This window comes from Rhea americana, unplaced genomic scaffold (genome assembly GCF_003343005.1).
Source record: "Rhea americana isolate MKP2758 unplaced genomic scaffold, rheAme1 scaffold_177, whole genome shotgun sequence".
NCBI lineage: Eukaryota > Metazoa > Chordata > Aves > Rheiformes > Rheidae > Rhea > Rhea americana.
The window spans coordinates 902,637-926,958 of NW_028185894.1; the positions used below are offsets into that span (position 1 = coordinate 902,637).

Genomic DNA, 24,322 nt, shown 5'->3' on the forward strand with positions numbered 1-24,322 from the left:
ACACAGCAGAGGCAACATATGTGTATATGGAGCATGTTACATTGACTTTGGACTCTGAATAAGGAAAGTTGAAGCACATATTACTTAATAAAACATCCTCAGGTCCCATACTTTCCTATAGGATTGCAGTATACAGTTAAACAAAATGCACTCTTCCATGCTCTCCTGAATAGGATGGTTTCCTGACAAAGAAATGATCTGGAGGTATGCTATATAAATACATTTCCAAGTGATAAGCCAGGCTGTGAACCTGTAGCGTAGCTGTTTCCCAGTGGCAGCTCCACGATAAATGCAAAGTAGTTTAAAGGGCCTTGCTCAAAAATGTTCAATGGGCTATAGTAATACACAGTTTTTCTCACCGTAACTTGCTTATGTGCAAACTCTCACGTAAAATTATCTGCTGAGTCCACAGTTCTACAGTGCTCACACCCAGTCACAGCAAAATTAGTTTTGTATGGAGCAAGCTGGTGCCCTGCTTCTCGATGTGRGCTGTTTCCATGCCAAGCTAGAACATTGGATTCTCAGTCATTTGGGCTTCACTCCCCCCATGACCAAACAAGGCCAAAATGTCTATAGGATTTTTTGCAATGAGAGTAGTAAATTCCCCCGCCTTATCCAACTTCCATCTTTCTAGGAACTGACGGACTCATTTCACTCATATTTAAGGAAAAAGTGGCTGGGGGGGACACAATCACATTTTGTCAGATGTTACAAATGATGAGAAATAGCAACTTCAAAGAGAGCTTTAATTTCAAATAAAGTAGTTTGCAAACTGAACTGCTCTCTCGAGAGTACAAGTGGGATGTCTGTGACACATGCATTACAACATGTATTTTGTTCTATAGGGTAACTCTACAGCAAGGGATCACAGATAGCTTGCGGTTGTGAGAAACCCTCATTTTCATGGCCTGCAGAGTTACTGTACTTGCAGAATTCCACCTTAAAAGTAATTGGACGTGTCTGTAACTCAGAGAAGGTTTGCTAGGCAATGACACATTGCACTTGGATCTGGAAGCATAACATCTGGAAGCCAAATGTTAGAGGCGATATAAAAGAGCCAGCCCAACGAACTGGTGGGGCATTTCTAAGCCAGAAGCATCGTCAACATGGACCTTGCCCTTCTCTGTGTGTTTCTGCCTTTGGTGACAGTGGTGTGGGGCCAGTATGGTGACTACTACTATGGCCCCTATAACTACGGAGATAATGATGAATGGGCCAACGTGTACCGTCAGGGCTTCAACTTCCAGTGCCCGCACGGGCAGGTGATTGTGGCCATCAGGAGCGTTTACAGCAAGAAGGAGGGCTCCGACAGGCTGTGGAACTACGCTTGCATGCCGGCGGCCCAGAGCCTCGGCGAGCCGACCGAGTGCTGGTGGGAAGAGATCAACAGGGCAGGGACCGAATGGTAGGACACCCCAAACCCTCCGCCCGTGGTGCAGCCGCGATACCCGAGGTGGAATGTGTATGCTAATACTGTGGTGACAGCAATGCAAATGCATATTAACGCTACCATAGCCATCTGCTTAGCTACCCCSAATGACTGCTTCAGGCTCATTAATCATGCCGCATGCATGGGAGGTGATCAGGATGCTATTTGCCTTCTCTGTAGCATTTTCTTACTGGAGAGTTTCAATGTGCTTTATAAACGCTGTGCCATTTGGTCACTCACAGCCTCAGCTGGAAAACGGCCCTCAGATGAGGAAAATGAGGCACGAACCTTTAACAAGGAGAGGATAAAGTCACTCCTGAAAGGCCACACATCACTGAATCAGTGACTAAACGGGGGAACAAATCCTCAAAGTCCTGACTCTGCACTCCTGCTCTTATCACTAGGAAAAAWTTCTTCTCAGTATTGCACTTTCTTTTTGTGTTTGGTTGCTAAGCTTTTTGGCTCAGGCCCAGTTAAAGGCTGTTTTCTAGTCATGCTGGTATTAAGGAGCCAAAAATTCACGCTCATGAATGATGATGGTAGTGTATATATGCATGACAATGATAGAAAAAGATCATGTAAATTCCCTAATATGGTCAGTTTTGATTGACTGTAAGATTCATTTCTCTACCAAGCTTAGAGGCAAAAGRTGATCACATTTTATGGCCACAATATTTTATGGAAATAAGTAAGTATGGTGTTTCATGTTTAGGTAGTATATAACCCCAATATTTATTTTTCTTCTGATTTTTTTCATGAAATTTAGAACACATATTTGGAAAACTCTGTACAAAATACTCCTTGGACACAGTGAAATAAATATTTTCAAATATTTTAAATAGTTTYGCTCCAAAAATATGAATGTAATTTTTGTAGATTACACATTATATGGGAACAAGTTAAAAATGAAATGTGAAGCCTCTGCTTTTTAAATGGTTCAAAAATTTTTTTCTGAATTATTCATACTCTTTCATTTACCATGTGATACATTCCCATGGCTGATGCAACTGCTAAGGAAAAAAAGATTGACCCCATACTTCATTTTGGAATAAGACTGAAAAGAAAGGGGGAAGGCAGATAGGCAGAAAGAAAAGAAGACATTGTGGTAATACTGCATTACCTGTTCCTTTTTCATATACTAATGCAATTTATACTTATTGCATAATAATTTCAAATGAGACCTTTTTGTTGTTCAAAATAAAATCACCATTCTCCTTCTGAAAATCCCTGGCAGTAATTGCTCAAGTTCACTTCTTACAAACAAGATACTGCGTAAGTCTACACAAAATGTTTTCGTCTGTTATCTGAACCATGGAGCCATATTCATCATCAGGCTCCGTATACTTAGTATGAGTACATACTCAGCATATTATCTGAACTCACTTCTTTCATCTCTTAAAACTCTTTTTGCTTTGTCCTCTTTCTTACCTGTATTTTCCCTACTGCCTTTCTCGCAGCCCTCTTTTCTATCAAATATATTTCTTTCCAATCCCTCTGGAATGTGTTATTCTGTTTAACTSTCTTCCCTAGCTTTTGGAGTTATTTTTTCCCTATATGATCTTTCCAGTCCAATGCTTTTACATCTATCTGTCTTCTCTATGCAGAACTCTTTCCTTCTTCTATTTCATTTGGGGRTGTCAAATATACCAAAATGATTTGGGAAGGGGAACTCCTTAGAAGAAAAGGTGACTGTGTGCTCCTAGTTACTAGTTTTTTCTGCACTTCCTAGCTAGCTGCAGCTGGTTGCATTCTGCAGTTTTCTGTGCCACAGGTTGCATATGTGGTGCTTCACGTGGGAGGCTTGCTGCCAGCCAGTGTCCCTCACTGTGCCCAAATACTGCCATCGGAGAATCCAGCGGGCTCATCTGGACCAGAGGGAAAGCGTGGGCCCACAGATAGCCACTCAGGTGGCCAAGGGCAAGCTCAAATCTCAAATTAATGTAACAGCGTGGATGTGGTCTATGGGACCTTTGACAATCCCACACCTCCTCTCTTGGCAGTGTTTAAATTATTTCTCTTTGCCTGCACCTCTTTACCTTGTTTTGTCATACTGCTCTCAGTGCTATTTGGAGGCCACTCACAGTTCTCAAGAGAGATCCACAAGGATCTCAAGAGAGATCTCAAGAGAGTAGGCAGGACCACAAATACAAGTCGTGATCTGTATCACTGGTTCCTGCTCAGTCACCTAACCAATCAATCTCTTTGTGAGCAACACATTACACTCATGTCAGCTGAGACTGCACTCTGCTGGACCATCCAGTCCAGTCCCCATCCGGATATGATGGACTATATTATTTCTTCTTCAACTCTGCCTTGCAGGGAATTTTGTCTCACCCTTCACATCACATCCAGGGGAGACTCCATGGCTTGTTCTGCAAAAAAAACCCACAAAGCCACAAAATTTTCCTGAAAATGTAACCTACAATTCCCCTGCTGTAATTGAGGCTTTTTAGTCCTTGCCTTACCCTCACTGAGTAATGGGAACAAGTACCCTACATTCTTCACAAAGTCTCTTTAACTTATTTATAGGCAACTGCATTTATATAGCAGCTATGCCTTTCCCTCACCCCTGCACCCTCACATTGCTTTCTGTTCAGGCTGAACATGTCTCCACTCTTCTCGTCCTCCTTTGGCAGTTCTATATTGCAAAGCTTCTAAGCAAGCTCTGTTCATATGTGCAGCTCTCCTCTGAACTTTCTCCAGTTTCTCAGACATGTCCCAGAAACTCTAGTCTGGCAGAAACACTAAAAAATGACCTCTGACAAATGGCGTTTGTGCCATTTCACAAATCACCATTCCTAAGTGTTCTGCAGCTGCATAACAGAGACAAATCCAAGAGATGTTTCCTTAGAAAAGACAACAAACCAAGAAAAGCTTTAGAGAGAAAACGGAGTGGGAATAGAAGCAGAGAGGAAAGAGTCTCCAACTCATTATTTTCTTTGGCCATTAGCATTGGGGGGGGAAACAGCAGAACTCGCTGTGGGGAACACAAGGAGAATATTGGACAGGAGGGGGCCACTGCAGAGCTGGTTTTGATAAGTTTGCGCCACTGCAGAGCTGGTTTTGATAAGTTTGCTTCCTACACTAATGCTGACTATTATACGGACTTCCAGGATTAAGCACTTGAGATTTTGCATCTTAAAGATATTAAAAAAAAGATTCAGCAGAAAGAAGGCAACAACACAGATCAACATGAGACACCTAATCAAGGTGCTCCCCTCTGGAGTCAATGGAGAGAAACAGGTATTCTAAAAACCGCCCTTGTGGGCACCCCATCTCTCCCCATAATCAGATTGGGGAAGATCAATCAACTATGACAGTTGTTAATTAAACTGTCTAAAATTACCTACTGGCATTTCAGAACACATCTTACTAAAAGTGCTGTGCTAAATAAGTGCATCCCTGCAGTTAAATATATGTGCACATGCACTGCTGAAGACATGTTCTTATGGTTTTGCTAAATGGACATGGGAAACTCGTGAACAAGACTCAAAGGGGAAATTCTGGCAAGAAATTGGATTAGATGATCACTGGTGCCTTCTTGGCTCAAAAAAAACCAGTGAGTATATTTAAAGTTAAGCATACGTACAAAGGTTTTATTGAATCTGTCCCAGCCACTTTCATTATGGTCTTACTGCCTCTCCTGAGTACTGCCCTCTTCTGAGAGAGGAGAATCTGTTCCTGAACTATTAGGAAATCCTCATACCTGGAGCAGGGATAAATCTTCAGGACATCCCCAGGTTCTAAACATCTCTTCTAGCTATCTGACGTGACAGTGTAAGGAATTGTACCTTTTCAAACAGAATAAGGCCTATGTCTTCAGCTCTATTTGTTCTGGAGGAAATTTGACCTTGGGTAAAAATTCCACCAGCTAAGAAAAGGTAAGGTTTGAGCAATTTCTGGYGAGGCTGTGCTTCATATCTTTGCTGGAGATCAATTACAAAGTTGTCTCTGCAGACAAATCTTTGAAAGCGATATTCAAGAAAAGGTATTTTTCTTGCCTGAAAGTGATTGTATCAGAGGACAGGGATTAAGTAAACAAATAAACAAAAGCTTGCAAGTCAAAGGCAAACAAGTTTTCTTTCCAGGAGGAATTGCTTCTTTTATACCCCTCATCACATAATATAGATGGAATCTTGCCATATCCCCACTATACTCCCAGTTATTCAAAAGGTATAAAATAGAAACATTTCTAGCAAAGTGCTACTGAATGCATGATTGCTGCCTCTTCTCCTTGTTTAAACTTTTGAGAAAACGTTTGGATGGGTGTTGGAAAAAAACAGATGACATGATTCTCCCACCCCACTCCCATTTCCACTCTCTTTTGTCTTCTCTTTATACACACAAACACACMGTTCAGATCTTTCAAGTAGATGCACAATCCCATTTCATTTCCCATAAGCGAGTGCAAAGACAGACTCATAAGCAAAGGAAGGAAATGTCTGTAGGAGCCTCCTGTTCAGACATTGGCAGCACATCCCGGTACATCTGCGAAGGACTGTTTTTGTTCTGAAACTCTGACCAATCCCAAGTCTCAAATCTGAGGCTGTGCTACCCAAACCTGATAATCAAGCTGTCCTTTAAAAATGTTCTCATTTGTGCTATCTACATAAACAAGTTAATTTTCTTCACAGGCCTACATTTATATTAAAGGGATAGTGCCACAAGATTTTAACACAGCTGCAGTGGACTGAGGCCAGTGAGAGTATTTTCTCAGAGGAAGGATTTTTATGTGGATAGGGAGGGCTCATCAGCAACTTTCAGAGAGAAATGAATTGGAGGATTAGGATATTGCCTTCCCTTTGGGCAGACAGGAGAAAGGAAAGCCACTGATAGCCCCTTCATGATTATCTGAGTCTTATGAGAGAAAGAAAAATACAACAGAAGATGACAGTAAGATTGCCTTTGGCCATGTGGAACTGCATGAACATGTGCCTCACCACCCCAGAATGGATACCAAAGACTCCTTGTAGAAGTGACCATTAGAGATCAGCATGGCCTAACCAAAAGTGGAGAAGCAGTTCCCTTAGTCTGACTGCCAGTGTTTCAGCTGGCCTGAGTCAAGTGGCCTGAGCCTCTCACCCATCACAGACGGACCTTTACATTAGCTGCCATCACGCAATGAACAATTCCACAGAGGAAGGACACCCTACACAAACAACCCAGAGCAGTGGGACAGGGTCTCCCTCCATTATCGTACCTAAAAGGAAATTAAGTTTTGGATACTGAAAATAACAGGTTTTGGTGAAGCAATACTGTTGGAAATCAATGTGTCTAATGTCTCATTTAAGAAATGCCTCTTCCATTCTAGCTGTGCTCCTACACACTGAGTGAGGTTAGGCCACCCCTCCCCACGGGTACTCCAGGAAAGACTGCAGATGACCAAGAATGCAACATTTTTTCTGTTGGGTCTGTTTGTCACGTCCGATATAGCTCCATAAAATGCAGATCCGTTCTGCTCTGACAGGCCAAGAAAGGCAGCTTTAGAGCAAATAATGATATAATTTTTATAGAAGCCATCAGCTCTATTACAAAACAGTAGGATTTTTGGAAGCATGGAGAACGACACTGTCAGTTGACCCTATTATAAGGCACAAATTGCCCTTAACGCAGCACGGCCTTGTGTCGGTTGAACTGTGCATCAGCCTGCATGAGGCATTCCTGGAGTTACCATACGGGCTACCTGCTGCTTAGTCCATGTGCTATGGTTCAATGAAGTCTGAGAAAGCATCGGCCACTGCAGCTCAACTTAGGCATCCCTGAGGAGATCTGTAGCAAACTGGCTTCCTTTCTGGGTTGAGCTCAAGAGGATACACTGCTCAGGCTAATCCCTAGTGGATGGGAGGGACAGAGGAYGTGAAGGACGGGTTATAGCATAGCACCAGCATTAGGTGGGGCACAACACCCCACGGCACTGTCTAGCACAAAAGGGATATATGGGCATAATTGTGAAGTGACACCAACACTGTTGCTACTGTGATCAAAACACCAGCACTACTGTAAGCAATATTCTGTCTCGAGTCTGGCAGGCAGTTGTTGAGCCAAGTAGATATACACTTAGTCTTTGAGGCTACATCAACATTTGCAAAAAATGTGGCAAAATTGAAGTGGATCTGTAGGATGAAACAGTTTGTGTAGATGATCAAAAAACAAATACACATTTTGAGTCATTTACTTCAAACCAGCTCTAGTCTGCTTCCATGAACTACATGCCCATTGGCGACTGGGGTGCACAAGCAAGCTGTGGAGTGCATCCTCCAGTCAAGTTTCATCTGAAAGAAATTCATTTTGCTTGCTCCAAGATCATTCTCCCTTGTGACTCAAAAATCAGTAAACAAGGATGATTTGCTCTGAAAGTGCATCTAGCATAGATGCACCCTTTGGTGGCTTGCCATGATAGAACTCAGCTGTATAAAGGACATAACTATTAACCAGCTCAGAATAAGATTTGTTGCAGTCCTGTGCTTTTCACAGCAATTGCAGCAGGCTGTGGAAAGTCTCAGCTACCATATCCTTTTCACTTGCTGCACACAACCCCTCCTAGACAGAATTAGCCTGTGTAGGTTACTTTACGAAACCCCGCAGTCATTTGCAACAAATCAAAAAAAAATTGGCATGGCTTTTTAATCAATTACTCTGAGTTCCAAAAAAAAAAAAGAAAAAGAAAAAAAGCATGTATTGCAAAACACATTCCTCCCTAAAAATACAAAAAGCCTTCAGCTTTAAGACTGTAACGGATAAACACACAGATGCCTGCGTACATCATTATTCTCAGTATGGTACCAGAATGGTATAAAGGACTTCTGTGGTCCCAGAGAACCATGATTCAAAAATGGAAAAGAAAGAAGGGAAGGACAATTTTCCATTCACCAACACCTAACCCTCATCACCACGAATCTTCCCTCTCCTCCATCTACCAGTCAGTTCACCTCCCCATCTCCCAGTACCAGATGCAAAGCACAGCTCTTGATGCATCAAAATCTCAGCCAATATCAAAAAACAACCTGTCCATAGCCAACTTTAATACCACACAGTCCGAGCTGCTTTCTCATGCCCATCTACACTCACCTTCTAAAAGGTATCTTCCTCTCCTCTTAGCAACCCCAAGCTTTTACTAGCTTGCATCCAGTGCCATACTTGTGGATTTGACTTGAAAATTAGAAAGATCAAAAGAAAAGTAAACTTGTATTCTCTCAAAGCTAAAGCATAGCACTTCAATTTCTCAAGCTAACGTAAAGTATTTCAATTTCAAATTGAAAGTCACCTCTGATTGATTCACATTTTTCTCAAAATGAATCTTTCCCTCTAAGGTTGGAGTGTATTAATAGAAGTGACAAGATAACAAAAAAAGCAGTTACAGGGAAAGAAAGGAAGAAAGAAGGTAGGACTTTCCAGCTTGAATGTCAGCAGGTGAGGAAAGAAAAGGAGGAGGAAGAATCTCGCCCAAAGATATGTATGGGCAAGGATATCAGGTGCCAGTCAGTAGGTATGGGAAACTGCAGTGCAAAAGCCCCTGAGAGAAGTGCAAGAGAAAAGGGGGGAAGGAAATGTTCCCATTATTGCACCTATGCAAAAGAAAAACTCCCAGGGGCACAAGGACTTGAGCAGTGGGAATGCACATAACTGGGAACGGGGAGAGGCAGAAGGTAGAGACACAAGTTTGTTTCTACCTTACATAGAATACAGAAAAGTGCTCATTTTGCAACAGGTACAACCATTATCTGTATTTCTATGCATCTACTTTCTTTCCATCAGGATTACACCAATCATCTGAAGCTATCCAAGATGTTTACAAAGAGTCTTAGCCACATGTTCCTGTGGCCTACGTGCCAAAAAAACAGASCAACTCCCTATCTAAGTCCTACTGAAGTCCTCTGAGTGCAAGCCAAACTGCCTTACTCGGCATGATACCATAGCAACTCAGAGCCCCACCACTGCCTAACTCTGAAGGGCCTCGAAAGCCCCTTGCAAAGCACAGCAAGGATGTGTGGCCCCAGCAATGTGGGAGACATGGGGATGGAAACAAATGTAAATAAACTTGTCTGAACAACAGAAGATTGTGCAAGAGACTAACAGAAGAGAATAGACCCCTGGTTCAAAGCTGGAAGCCTAAAGTTAGGCAGGGGAGTTCATCCTTGCACAGGTCAAAATTGGTCAGGCTTTCAGCTTTTGCATCAAGTGCTTGTGCACCAGCACCTGTGTGCATGAGTGAATGACTTTCCTAAAGTCAAAGTCTGTTAGGTGATGTGTTTTCCCTTCTGGGAACACCAGAACCACTAAAATAAACTATGAAGTCACTTAATGGAACTAAAGCAACATTTTTGATATTTTTCATCACAAATTTACTTCTTTATGAAGTGTCTCTTGAATATATCAATGCATTTGATTTTACAGTATCRCAAGGAAGGATTGTTGTTAGAGCTCTAGGCTGCCACTTCTCCTTGACAAAGGAAGGGAGAAAAGAAATGGAAGAAATGGCATTTCTGTAATTTTCTCCAGTGAGGAGACAATGAAGCTGAGAGGGTGCATCAATGAATGGGTGCTGGACAGCTGAGCGAATGTGCTGTCCGTCTTCACGCTCTTCTGGTCTTTTGTCTCAAAGAAGCAAGCTATCCAAACTCTGAGTACTGCCAGAATTAATTTGGGTATCAGTGACCAGCTGCTTGTAAGGTGTGCAGGGAGAGGAGCATGTATCTGCATACTTAGAGAGCACACATATACTCTACTCGAAGCCACTGATTTATTTGTATGACATAACTCTCCAGTACACAGAAAACATGAAGAAGCAGATTTGCCTTTTGAAAATCCCATCACAAAACTTGTGAGTTATATAATTTCATAAAATCTGTGTCTCAGATTTCCTCACGTGAAAGAGTATTAGCAAACCATGATTTCTTCACAAGCTTATAATGCTTACTGTTAAGAGTGCCTTCCCCTCAGTAGTGATTGAGAAAGAAAGGAAGAAAGGAAGGAAGCAAAGAAGAGAAAAAGAAAGGAAGGAAGGAAGGAAGAGAAAGGAAGAGAAAGGAAGAGAAGAGAAGAGAAGAGAAGAGAAGAGAAGAGAAGAGAAGAGAAGAGAAGAGAAGAGAAGAGAAGAGAAGAGAAGAGAAGAGAAGAGAAAAAAGAAAATGTTAAACTTCTCACATAAAAGGTTTTTTGTTTGCAGAGAAACTGTTAAAAAAGTGATTCCAGCGAACGCCAAATGTCCAAATACCAGCAGTCAATGATAAAGGCGTTAATGGACTATTTGGAAGTCAGTCTCACAACCTGTAAAAACTTGAAAACAGCAAACCAGAACAATTTCTTTACTTCATCGGCATATTGCAATGGTTAAATGATTAAAAACGGTTTGTACAGTATTTTAAAATGTAAAGTGGTACATGAATGCTGAGGCATTCATAGTTAATTAACTACTGCTGATTTCTTACATAAAATGATTATTCAATATATAGTAACAGATCATTGGTTCTCTATACAGAGCTAAACCCTTAACATCCTCCCTGAACCCAGATTTCCAATGCTCTTTTAGAAAGCACTTGAAACTTTTATGGAATCTAACTTCATGCTTTCCTTATTGTGTTCTGTTCTTTCTCCTTTTTCTTAGGTATCAGACCTGTTCAAACAATGGGCTGGTGGCCGGTTTCCAGAGTCAGTATTTTCCATCTGTGCTTGACCGCGAATGGCAATTTTATTGCTGCCGCTATAGTCGGAGATGCCCATATTCATGCTGGTGAGTTCAAGCAGAAACCAAACTTGTTAGCCTCTATCATCCAAGCATTCCAGTAAATGTCATTGCCGGTTTGGCCCATTAAGGGTCAGAACTTTCTTATCTGGGAAAAGGTTAACTGTGTTTTACAGGCTTAAGTTATTTCCACTTGGCATGGGCATCTTTCCACTTGGTATGGGCATCTTGAAGATCCATGGCTAAGGGAAGAAAGTGTGGGCACAGGTACACCAAACAGCACAATACAGGAGAAACATCTGAGATAGCCCTAAATGAACTGGTTTGGGTGCCAGCAGCAGCATAGCTATGCTGGAAACTATGAGAGCAGTCTCCAAAGTGGGAGTTTCRTTTCAAAAGCTTGATATGACTTCCAATACTTTATCCAGCACATTTACAGGAGTAAGAGCATCTTCGGGCTGCAGTACTGTGCTGTAATAACTTATGCTAGTGAACTTCCCTCCATTTACCTCAGAAAAACCACCCTCTGGCTAAGAATTTGAGATTTTCTGTTTTATAGTACATACAAATTGTTCCTTCTCTAAAGGCTGTTCGAAGCCTTAAGTCAAAATGAGCTACCAATTGTAGTCCAAGCACAACAAAGAGATGACCTCTTCTCAATGGGCTATCACAACTCRCTGGAGCTGGCAACCTCATAGACACTATGGAAAAAAATGAGCTTCCCTTTGTCCCCAGGTGTGGTCTTTCTAAATCAAGGTGGAAGCACGGTAGCAGATTGTGTAGAGAAAGCTCATATTGCTCCTATCTACTCTGTGTAACAGAACTCAAGACTTCAGGCTCCAGGGCTATCAATCCAGCTATTTTCACCGGCACTGAAAGCACTACCTTCTTACACTTTAAAAAAAGAAGAAAAAGGGGGATAAAATCTATATTGAATCTTTGTTTTCAAAATTCGGCTTTAAAGTAAACTTTCAATTGCGATGCATACAAAATGTTTACATGCCCACTGGTCTTACTGCTTGGCTGGCTGGCTCATGGCCAAACACAACAGCAGTGCCTTGCTTTGCAGACTTCAGTATCCTTGCAGCCAGGAGGAAAAGAACTGTTGTCTTTTCATTTTTAAAGATTTTAAATGACAGCAACTCTATAAAAATCTTTGAATGTTCCTCTGGCCCCTTTTCAGCCCCTAATGCTTACAGATGTTCTGCACCTGTGGGCTTATTTACACACCTGCCCCAGCTCTTCCCATCTCTAGAAAAAGACTCACTCTCTGTTTTAAGCAGTTCTTCCAATCTCTTGGAGTCCTCTACTGTGTGAATTTTCAGTGAGACGACAGAAATAATCTATGATTTCTTTTGTTATTGTTGTGAATTCTGTTGTATTCAGACATTGTCTTGACAGCATTGCAACAGCTTTGTCTCTCTGCTGAAAATCACAATACAGAGAGTAGTGCAAACCCCAATGGAAATGTCTAGGGTTATTGATGTCTTGCATTTCCATCCCAGCTGCACATGGATTTCTATACTGCCCTTTTGTTTTAAACAGGGACAACACTGTTTCTTATTCCTGAACAAGACTGCATTATGCTGGTCAGCAGCTACCATCTTTCCATGCAGAAAAGGCTGCATTTCAAAGGCAGGTGAAGTGCTTCCCCACTTTAGTAGGAGAGAAATCTGCTCCTTTGTGCTCATATCCTTCTGGCAAAGGAGAACTGAACATCACAGCATCAAACCTCTGTCCAGATCTGACACCTAGGCTTGTGAATAGATTCTGGAGTGTACTAGGATTACAGGTATATTATAAAACCATTTTGCACCATCTACTATCAACCCCAGACACTTTAACTGGAGCTCATTTAGTTCTGGTCAGACAACCAGCCTATCCTGACACTTCCAGATCCTCTCTCATCCTGGATGGTCTCTCATACACCTTCTTTTTTTTGAGACCCCTGTTTGATCTGACTATCCTAGACTGCCTCCTTACAAAGTATTTCTCCCAATTTCTTTCAAGTTTTCTTTCTGCCTCTGGGGTAAGCAGGGTAGATACAAGCCTCTCTACATACAGTTATCCAAATTAGGATGTTACCATCTGGATGGGCAAACAACTGGATGGGTAAAAGACTGGCAGGATGATTAGGCTTAGCAGGTAGTCATTAATGCCAGTTCAAAGTGTGGAGCACAGCAGGGGTCTGTCCTGATTCCTGTCCTGATTAACCTCTTTATCAATGACCTGGAGAAGGCAACAGAGTGCATTCTCATCAAGTTTACAGATGACACCAAAATGGAGGAACAGCTGACATGCTCGAGGGCAGGGCTGTCATTCAGAGGGATCTGGGCAAGCTGGGGGAATGAGCTGACACAGACCTCATGAAATTCAACAAGGACAAATGCAAAGTCCTGCTCCAGGGAAAGAAGAGCCCCTGGCAACAATCCAGGCTGCAGACTGACTGACTGGGGAGCAGCTCCACTGAAGAGGATCTGGTATTTCGGTGGCCGGTAAGCTGTGAAGAAGCCAGCAGTGGGCCCTGGCAGCAAAGAAGGTCAGCAGTGTCCTGTGCTGCATTGATAGGAGCATGCCCAGCAGGTCAAGGGAAGTGATCACTCCTCTCTGCTCAGTGCACACGAGACCACATGTTGAATACTGTGTGCAGCTTTGGGCACTCTGAAGCATGAGAAACATTGATAAATGGGACTGAGTCTAGTGGACAGCCACCAAGACAGCCGTGGGGTCTGGAGCATTTGTGCAGTGAGAAGAGGCTGAGGGATTGGGCTTGTTCAGCCTGGAGAAGAGGCGGCTTYGGCAGCACCTAACAGCAGCCCCCCAGGACATATGGGGAGGTTACCAAGAAGACGGTGCCAGGCTCTTCATAGCAGTGCATGGTGGGATGGCAAGAGATGACAGGCATAAGGTGAAACAAGAAAGGTTCAGACTGGATGTAAGGGAAAACCTTTTCCCCATGAGGACAGTGAAGTGGTGGAGCCAGTTGCCCAGYGAGGCTCCATCCTTGGAAGTTTTCCAGACCTGACTGGATAAAGCCTTGAGCAGCCTGGTCTGACCTCAGCTGAYCCTGCTTTGAGCAGGRGGTTGAACTAGAGACCTCCTCAGGTCTCCTGCTGCCTGCGGTATCCTGTGACTCCAAACAGGACTCTTCTGCTTGAGGGCCCACATCACACAGCTAAACACTCCCTTCCCTCCACATTACAGTGGTCTCATGCATATTGTCTGCTGGGAACAGGTCCTYTTATGTTTTATTCCCTCTACTATCCCCAGATAGTGACAAAGGGAGTACCAGCTGTTACGCTAACATCCAAACATGACCCATAACGTGCTAGTGCAAAACCCCATGCCCTGGAACCACTTTTCCTATTGCAGATACAGCTTGTCAGAACTGCTAAATTTCCGTGCTCAGGAACTAAACCTCTGAGGCTTTAAGTCCAGTGGCTCTCACTCAGAACCCCACTTCCACTGGCATTTCCAAATTATTGCCACAGAACCTAATTTAGACATCACGCTCGTCGTACCTTGCGCTGTCTACTTAAGGTGCATTAGCCACAGAGACTGTGCTGCTGAACAATCTGCAAAGGAGTTCTAGCCCATCACTGCTAGTACATCAAAATGCACATACATACAAAATATAATAAAAATGTGTTGACATATATAGTACCATTATTTATTACAGTTTCTGCCCAAGCCTTTAATAGCATTTCCTTCTGAAACCAGTTGTCAACAAACTGCCTGTGGAGAAATGGCTATTAACATGCTGCTGACTCCTGCTTCTTTGTTGAAGCAGCTTAATTCCATACAAAGGCATCTATCAATATATGACTTTGTGGAAAAGTAATATCAGGAAAATATGAAATGACTGTGGTGCCCCATGGATCATGTGTGACACACAGGAAAATCCATATTAAAAAAATAGTCCACACTGCAGAATTTCTTAGAGCCTTGAATTATAGCTTGCAATGAATCTCTCATTACAGAACCAAATTCAGGCAGAAAGGTATTTTTAAGGAAAACTAACAGTACTGAGACATAACAAAACTTCTTGTTCTAAATTAGTGTTCTCACCTAGGGTATTTAATCCCTTCCTTTCCCAGATGTCTCCTTACATGGATCTCTGGTAAATATATGATTAGTAAGACAGATGATCTTTATTTATGGCTTCTCTTGGATCTTCTCTTTCAGGAGACCTACGCAAGAATGTATTCTTTTCTTCCCTAAAAGGAATAAAGACAGTTTTCTTCCATATAGGCTAGCCATAAAATTGGTTTGTTAGAATTTGACCCAACTTTTAGAGCTGGAACAATCCTCTCTGTATTCTTTGAGTCCTGATTCTACTTATTGGAATACTAATTTATGACATTAATGAAACTCATACTAAAACACTTTGCTTAACTTAAGCACACAATTTAGCCAAACACATGTTTAAGGACTTTGCTTGAGTAGTGTCTATATCCTTACTGTTAGAGTCCAGCGGTTATGTTTTGCAGCTCCTCTTCTCATCATTAATTCCCAGTTTAGCTGCACAGTGAACCTATACTGCAAATAATTATACTAATCTCTTGCATTCTCATAGTTTTGCACTTGTTATTTTTATATTTTTTTACAAGTATTTGGTTTCCTTCCTCACCATGCCAAGTCTTGTCATGGATTCTGCACATTTTTACCATACTGAAAATAATTAACATTCCTCACAGGAGGCAGAAAAGTTCCAATTATTTTACCTGGCTGTGTAACTCTACTGCAGTAAAACTGAATGGTTATCCAAATCATAAAGCAGCAAATCCCTTGCAGATGTGCAGACAATGTTATTAAATAGTCCCATCGGCTCTCAGATTTTTCTCTTTGCAAGGAAATTGAAAGCTTGATTCTATACTCCTAAAAGCAAACACATGTCACAGAGCAGCCCCAAGTCTGCACAAACTGTTTATGACTGTTTCCCCTCTCCAAACAACCAGCAGTTCAAGTGCCAGAATGTCTGTCTGGAGCGCTGGCTGCTCTCTATCACTGTGACATTGTCCAGGCAACAATTACATTTTCCAAGAGTTATGGGGCTTAAAGAACTTATTTGTTTCCTTGACTCAGCTGGCTACCAAAGCCATACTGATATTCAGATTTTGAGCAGGCTTCTCCTAGATTGCCAGCAGCACAGATAACATCCCAGAAGGTGAACTCAGAATAGACGTGGTGGAAACATACACTTCTAGGCAATCCAATCCTCCCACCCCACATCCCCCATTTTTTTAAAGGTATTTTACTGATTTTCTCGTTATCCAAGCAGAAACAACCTTACAGTTCAATCTCTAGGGCCATCCTTCAGACATCTCATAGAAAACACATCCACTTAACCCTGGGAAGTTGGCTAATGTTATTTCAACCACGTCTTTCTGGAGGAATAAGCAAAAAGTGTCCTGAGCTYTCAGCTGCTGCTATTATTTGTATTGCAAATAATACTTCCTGTAGGCCTCCACAAAGAGCTGTGGTCCCACTGTGCTGCCCACATGGTTCCTTAGCTCCTGTGAGAGTWTACAGTCTCACTAGATCAGAGCCAAAAGAGAAGTGCACTGACGTGCCTAGGCCCACAGTGCACACCAGAAGCAGCGGTGGAGCCTGAAATCAATCCAGAAATGTATATATGTGATGTGGTAAGAAAACTGCTCACCTCTACAAGAGCACCAGGATATCTCTAGTTCCCTGGCAGCCCCGCAGTCCTGGGAACATGGGGAGGAATTTCTACAGATGCTTTACTAAGACCTGCTTTGGCTTTTCAGCACAATGTGCTTGTTAAAAGGGGATGCCCTCTTAGCTGTCTACCAGCTAGAGAAACAACTGATGTTGATTAAAGGGACATTGAATTCCCATGTTTGGTGAATGTGACATACTGTCTCATAGCTCTTAAAACAAAATTCTCCTTCAGGAAAACCATATTCTTCAAGCAATTATAAATAACATCTGAAGCAATAAGGCCACTCATAGGATGCTTCTTATCCTTGAAGATCACAAAGTCAATGTCAGCTCTTACGCTTCCCTCTTGAAATGAATCAGTTCCTTCTTTTGGCAGTTGCTTTGTTAAAGTTCAGCAGTGAGGAGGAAAAGAAAGGTTAAAGAGCAGCCATTCATCTTGCTAGCATAATAGTTGTGCAAGAACAGAAAAGGGTAAGGCACTCTGAAACAATGCATTTACCATCAGGGAATAAGTATATTCAACAGCTGGAGCAGGAAACAAGCTCTACTACTGACTGGTTTTGATCTTTCTTTTGAGATTTCTTTTCTCYGCTTGATATCTGAAGACAAGGCATATCCACAGTCCCCACTTACTGCAGTAAGGTGAGGGTCGTAAAACACTAATAAGGCCATTAGTGTGACTCTAGCTCCTTATCTGTGAAAAGGAGATTCATGATAACTACCTCTGAAGTCAGTCCTTAAAGAGTATTAAGAAGCACTGTAGATTATTACAACATTCTTCTTAGTGCTGAATAAATAACCCKATGCCTTCTCTTAATCCCTAGCACATTAATTCTTCACTATGGAGAATAAACAAAACTGCTGTTTTCAAACTGAGGTAATAACAACAGTAATCCTGTTACAGATTCAATGCCTTTAAAATGCCTTTTTCTTCAATACATTTTCTGCCCTGAGCAAGATTTATGGGATTATGATAAAGTACATTTATATGGTGGGGGGGGGAGCAACCACTCAGAAGGGAAGGCACCCCAGATCAACTGCACCAGGTAAAAATCCTATTAAGAAAACACCATTTCCTTTCAGGTGTTCCTGCCTTTCTCCACGCACATGCCAACCCACTTACACTCCCTCTCACAAGCCTTTTTTCCCAGCCCTAATAGTAGAATTTCCTGCCTTCTGTCCTCTCAGTAATACCACTGTTGTTCCAAATATCTTGTGTGCAAATGTCATACCCTTAATACTAACATGAAGTGGATTTGTAAAGCAGAAGCAAAATTCCTCTATTTTCCRTACTAATTTTTTGCAAATGGATCATTCAGATGAAGAGACTACCACTTGGCAAATTTCTCACGTTGCTCTTTCCTCTCCTCTGCAAGCCCTTCCTCAAATTTAATACCTCTGGGCCTATCCAGGTTAAGGATATAACCCTACTGACATGCAGTCTGCTAGCCTCTACACTGGTCCCCTTCCTTCTAAGAGTTCATTTGTCCCAAATCTGTTCAGTGTCTAGGTGCCGTGACCAACGTAATGCAGGTCTCATGGGTGCTTTGAAAGCCTCTGTTCAAGGGCTGTCCCTCATCTACTCTCTCAGGCTCCAAAAGCACCACTGCTTCATCCCAGAGGCCTTAGATCACCCCAAAAGGTAGCAGCAACTTCATCTCAGCACTTGGCACTTCCCAGGCTCCTTGGTGCTCACCTAACCCAGGCGTTTTTGCTAACAGGTCAGTGCTGGAAGCGCTTACAGGGCCCTCATTCAGACTGTTGTGGATGGGTTTTCCCAAACTTGTCCTTGCTCTTCCAGACTGCCTTGGGCTTGCAAACTCCCACCAGCTAGGGTAAAGAGTGCCTCTTTTCACTTGTGTCATGACTCCTCATGGGACACACGTAGCTTACAAATGCTACTACATTCGTAAATAAATTGTCTGCAAATCACCAGTGGTCTGTAAGGCCCTGGTAGGCAGTGCACAGTTGATAGGCAGCATTGCATCAGGGAGTGAAATACATAGTATTTTCAGTCAAAAGTTTGATTCTCAGGTTACGTACTAAACTACAAGAAATGCTGAGGGAGTCATGGACCTGTTCTGAGCAGACTGAGATGTTCAGCTGTTGAGTCAATGACCTTTCTCCCTTCCAAGAGAAGAAAACTAAGTACTGAATACCCCAGTGCTATCAATGTAAGAGCTTGATCTCTCAGTACTGATCTAGTTTGTGAGACATAGCCCTAGGACTCCAAAAATAGGGATAATAGGGAAGGGCTGGTTAACAGCACAAAACCTTGCGATATGGATAATGAGTTGCATTTCCTTCTAGAGGCTCTCACGCAATCCAGCTGACCTTGGGATGCAACGGCTTCAGGGAACGGTTACATAAATGAGTACGGCAAACATCAAAGCGAACAGAATTAGACAGACAGACCACACAGACTCAAGTGAATTTGAACATTGCTTTCGTAGCACTATTTACATATTTTCTTTCCAGAACAAAAGGAGTCGGTAGGCATCTGTGCCTATTACAATATTACAAGACGAACAGCAGAGTAGCTCAAATCCCCATATCATTTGTTTAGGTAATTTTCATACATTTGCTTTTTGAACATATCTGACTGAAGGAAGCATGAAAGGCTGAATGATAATGTGGAGAAGTTAGTAGAGAGGAAGGGAGAGATGACAGCAGGCAGAAAGAAAAGGGAGGGAAGCTAAATGCAGGATTTCCCTACCACATCTCTTCCCTTCAGAATAACACTGCCTACTTCTGAGAAACATCCTTGAGACCTTTCACAGTAATTCTAGAGCATGTCATCAGATTTACTTTTTTAACTGAAARACTCATGAAACTGTTTCAAGAGACTGATTCTCAGTTATTCCGAGTACAGCTAAAAGCAGCTTTTGAATGTCATGTTTTGCACAGCCTAGCCTGCCCAGCGCACAGTGCTGGTCAAGATTACAGAACATTTTCCTTGCTGAAAGCCAAACAGATGTCTGAAATACATTTGGTGGAACATATATAAACATGCACCTCAGTGTTTTTTCTCAAAATAATAGCCCACCCCCCCCACCACCCCAACCCAACAACCCAGATTTGATGGGGAAATGAGAAATGAAATCCCAGCCCATATCTGGCCCCCATGCCACAGGTCCCAAATACCTGCTGTGACCTAGGCATCTTCCAAGATGCCATCCAAGTCTGTGCTAGCAGACACTCTTGCTAAAAATAAGTAAACTAAAGGTACGGATTTTCCTTTGGCAGGAGAGGCAGCCATCCTATTAAACCTTCTTACCCTCCAAAATAAGATGGCCACATTCTGCCTGCTGAGAACAGTACCTTGCTTACGCTAACTCCCAGATGGTGACTTCCCTGCAGTAGTGCTAGGTGGCCTGCATCAAAATTGTCTGGAGGATTGTCCTAACAATTTAGCAGTCTCGGCAATCAAGTTCTAGTGCCCAAAACATTTTCTAGTGTTAATTTACTAGCATAGATGTTCACAGTTTCTCTTGGCCTCTGGTTATGGATTCAGAAATACCGTAAAGTTCCCAGATTCAGATTCATGCCTTCACTGAGATGTGACYTATGTATGCAGTAAGTCCTCCTCAAGACCTTGGTATCAGAGGAAAGAAAATGGATAAAATACAAATCAGGTAGCAAAAGACAGTCTTTGTGGACTCCAGCCCTCCAGCATTCACACTGCAGTTCCCTATGCGGAGTGCAGAACCTCGAAAGCACGTCTTTGCTAACTGGAGGGTTTCCAGCAAACTGGTCCCTATATTCCCAGGGATCAATTTACGCTCAGGTTAAAGTCCTTTTTCAGGGCCATAAAGGGGTACTAGAGATTCAGGTGGTAGATTGTCTTGGTGAAAAAGTATTCAAAGGTCAGCTGTAACTGTCAGACACTGACAAGTATACTCAGGAGCATGAGGAGAGATGTCCTGAAAGCAAAAATGATATCGTCAGCCTTCAGTCAAAATAACGGATAAATTAGGTTTGCCATGGTTTCACATATTTATGTGAAAAACCATACAGTCTAGGAAAATCTACCAGCATACTTGGCACAGTATGAAAAGGCTTCCTGTAATGTTTCTATTTATTCTCTTGGTCCGGGCCTGCCAGTTTCCTTAAAATCTATAGGAGGTTTCATCTTGGACATTCATTGGAGCTGGACTGAAGAGCGTGGCTCTAATTTTCCCAYTTCCAGAGCAGTGTGACGGCTCTGCCCCGTCTGACTAATCATCCATCTTAATAACTGCCTGCGTATGCAGTTTCTTTCTGTTCCTCCTGGCCTGCAGCATTTGTCTGTACCTCCTGTGAAATACTGCCGCTCATTTCTTATCAACAGCCCAGCACCACGAGGGCTCTGCTCACCCCCGGGCCCTTGGTGAGAGCCCTGACGACGGACAGACGGGTGCTGCAACCAGGCCAGCCGTCTGCTTCCCAGATGCGCCTGGGCACGGGCACTCTCATATTATGACCGTGAATTGCCACGGCCAAAGGACAGGAYGCAGGAGATATCAGGAGAAGTTCAGAGGAGTTGGCTGTTGAGACGTAGGGACCATGTCAGAATCTCACACTCAATCTCCTTTTTCATTTGTAAAGGAATAATGATTTCTTAGGAATGATATTCCAGCTAGGCGAGGGCTTTCTTCCATTTACAAAAGTTGGTAATGACCTGCATTTAAGTCACATCTGCTTTGCAAAGAAGATGTAAATCGCATAAGAACACAGTAGACAAAGTGACCAAAAATACAGCAAAATACGTAGACACTGGTAGCAATTACAGAATATTTYTTGTTATAGTGAGCAGAAGAAAGCAGCCTAATACAGTGTATACAGGAGTCCCTCAGTTTTCATGTAAGCTTGCACTTTCTCAGTAGTTGATAGCTACTGGTTCAGGCCCAAATACTCCCAAAATATCTAATTTTAAAAACTTAAAACCATCCCTAAAATTGTACTCCTAGTAAGTAAAATATTTATGCATATGCTCAAATCCAACTGATTTAACAAAATGTAAACATATAAATGAGTCCTTGGATGGTTTGGACTASGATTGCCTTCAAGCATCATTCAAGTCCCTCTGCTGGGCTGAACTAGATCAAAAAAACAGGTATCAGGATTTCTGCAAAGGCATCTTAACCTTGTTAATTTTAACAGGAGTTCAGCTATTCATTTCAATGGAGACAGCATTTTCCTTACAGGGAAACTGATTCTTCCCCATGCAACTCTGAAGTGAAGCTGATACAACTCCACTAGCAACTCCCACATAAAATGGTAGAATACGGAGAAAGATTGAGTGCAAAGTTTCCTGATTTTTAACACAATGTTGATCTAAAATACTGGTCGAGGTCCCAGCCCTTCCCTACAACTGACCATTAACCTGAAAAATGTCCATAAAATCAAGTCCAATATTACTTGTCATTACCAGGGAAGCAGAAACAATTATTTGATTAATATATGCAGAAACACGTTGAGTTTCTTAGATAAAAATACTTGGAGTTTCTTAGATAAAATACACTGCAAAAAAGTATGGTCCAAGCCATTATTTTTAAATTACAAGCAAGGCTGAAAGTTGAAAGAACAAAGAGGAATGGATTAAGTGCTACATGTATTTAATAAAATGCATAAATGGATAAATACTTCTAGTTATTTAACTTGGCTACAGCTCTCCACAGTAGCAAACCAAACAGACTGACAAGAGGCCAGGAAAAAATCCCTGTAACAAAGTCATTAGTAGTAGACAAGCTTAAATTCAGGCTGCTTTTCTCCTAAAATTGTGGATATACGTATATATAATATTCCAATCTGCTCTTAATTCTAAATTTATTTAAATTATTCAGATAGCTACACAGAAAAGAAATGAAAGTAGAGTATGGGTGAGACTGCATCTTGTGGTGCTGTCAAGAAAGAAGAATGTTCATCAAAAAAAAATCTACTGTTTGAGTTGCATTTAGTCAACTGGACTTCTTTATACGATGGTCAATTATTTTTTCTTCTTTTTCCTTAATATAAAGGTTAACAACAGAATATCCTGGACACTATGGAGAAGATATGGACATGATGATGTATACTTATGACCATTACATCCGTGGGGCAACAACAACTTTCTCTGCTGTGGACAGGTTTGCTTTTTAGCTCTGTTTTACTAGAGATTTTTTAAAAAGGCTCTCCTTTTCCTATTTCCCTGAAGCAGCACATGGCTACAGGCCATCAGCTGTGGTATTTAGCATCAGGCTAGTACTCCGGAGGACCAAAGTCCAGAATGCATGTGGCTAATTGTCCAGAGCGGTGTACAAGGAAAAGGAGACATTCATGCACCATGGGATCATCTGTTGTGTCCACCTGAGTATGAAAAATACAGTGGTAGGCTTGCCTAAAACTCAGTTCCACAAAACATGACAGAGCTTCAGTTTGCTTCTCACCAGCCTCTAGTTACAGCATCTTTTCTCTAGCCCTGTKAAAGCCCAACCTGGAATGCTTTGCCCTTTCAGGGGACAAAGGCTTATTCTGACCCACCTTTCTTGACAGAGAAGCACGGAATCTGCCAGCATGCAAAGATGAGACCATAGAAACTGCAATCTGTAGGTTACAAAATGCCCAGGTCGTGCAACTGAAGCATTGCAATGCAGGTCTAAACAGATCTGAGGTCACATCAGGAACTGAAATTAATGCAACGCACACTTACTCCTTTGCAGGGATTGAGTTCATTACTTTCTCTTATTCAGTCCTGGTGATATTTGCCTTCAGTTGTTCTTCTTGTGCAAGGCCCTGTGGATAGCAAAGTTGTAGTCATGCCAAGGGATGCATAGGTGCCTTGCTCAATTAAAAAGAAACAATTCTCCTTCTCTATTACATACAATTGCAATGTTGTAAAAAGTGGATCACACATAAACCCAACAGTGCTGTCTCTATCTGGGACTAGAGAGCTCCGAATGTAGCAGGTCTAAGCAGCATGTGAGCACTCACAGAAATCTGAATGTGGTAGGAGGGCCCTGACTCTCTCGTACTGACTGCAAATTCATCAATCACGTGAGCTATTTCATTACTGATGTTTCTTTGAYGCCTCAGTGCAGTATATTAAAACATTTGCTAGCAAACACAATATGGACAGCAAGTCAATTGGTGTGCTTTTTAGCACACCAATTTTTTGCTTTGGTGCACTGCACTAGCCAGTTGTTGCCAAGAATGGCAGAGGAAGAAGGGGAGACAGGGGAGGGAAAAACTGGGTTTCAAACACACCAATATTTAGAGTTGCCTCCAATGCTGTCCAAAGGAGCTGAGCTCTTTTGGTCACTTGATGTTCTCAGCTCACTGGATTTCATGAGGGTTTCCCTGAACCAAAAGATTACCTCTAATAAGGAGGCCTTTCCAGAAATTATTACACATTGTTAGACTGCTGCGGATCAAGAATTTATAATTTTCTGATTAAAATTMATTAGCCTGTTTATTACCAACTGGAAGTTGCATGTACAGATTATTCCTACAAGTGGAAGAATAGCTTTCATGGTTGGTTGACTMAAAGGTATCTCCCCTTCTTGTGG

At 42.1% G+C, this 24,322-nt stretch overlaps 1 protein-coding gene across 1 annotated transcript in view; it reads left to right on the forward strand.

Annotated features, from left to right (window-relative positions):
• The first annotated feature begins 1,064 nt into the window (after positions 1 to 1,064).
• The window catches only part of DPT (dermatopontin), a 28,993-nt gene continuing 5,735 nt past the window's right edge, over positions 1,065 to 24,322 (forward strand). The window contains exons 1-3 of the mRNA XM_085301456.1: positions 1,065 to 1,405; positions 11,034 to 11,159; positions 22,796 to 22,903. Of these exons, the coding sequence (XP_085157582.1) occupies positions 1,107 to 1,405; positions 11,034 to 11,159; positions 22,796 to 22,903 (533 nt within the window). The 5' untranslated portion in view covers positions 1,065 to 1,106. The remainder of the gene's footprint in view (positions 1,406 to 11,033; positions 11,160 to 22,795; positions 22,904 to 24,322) is intronic.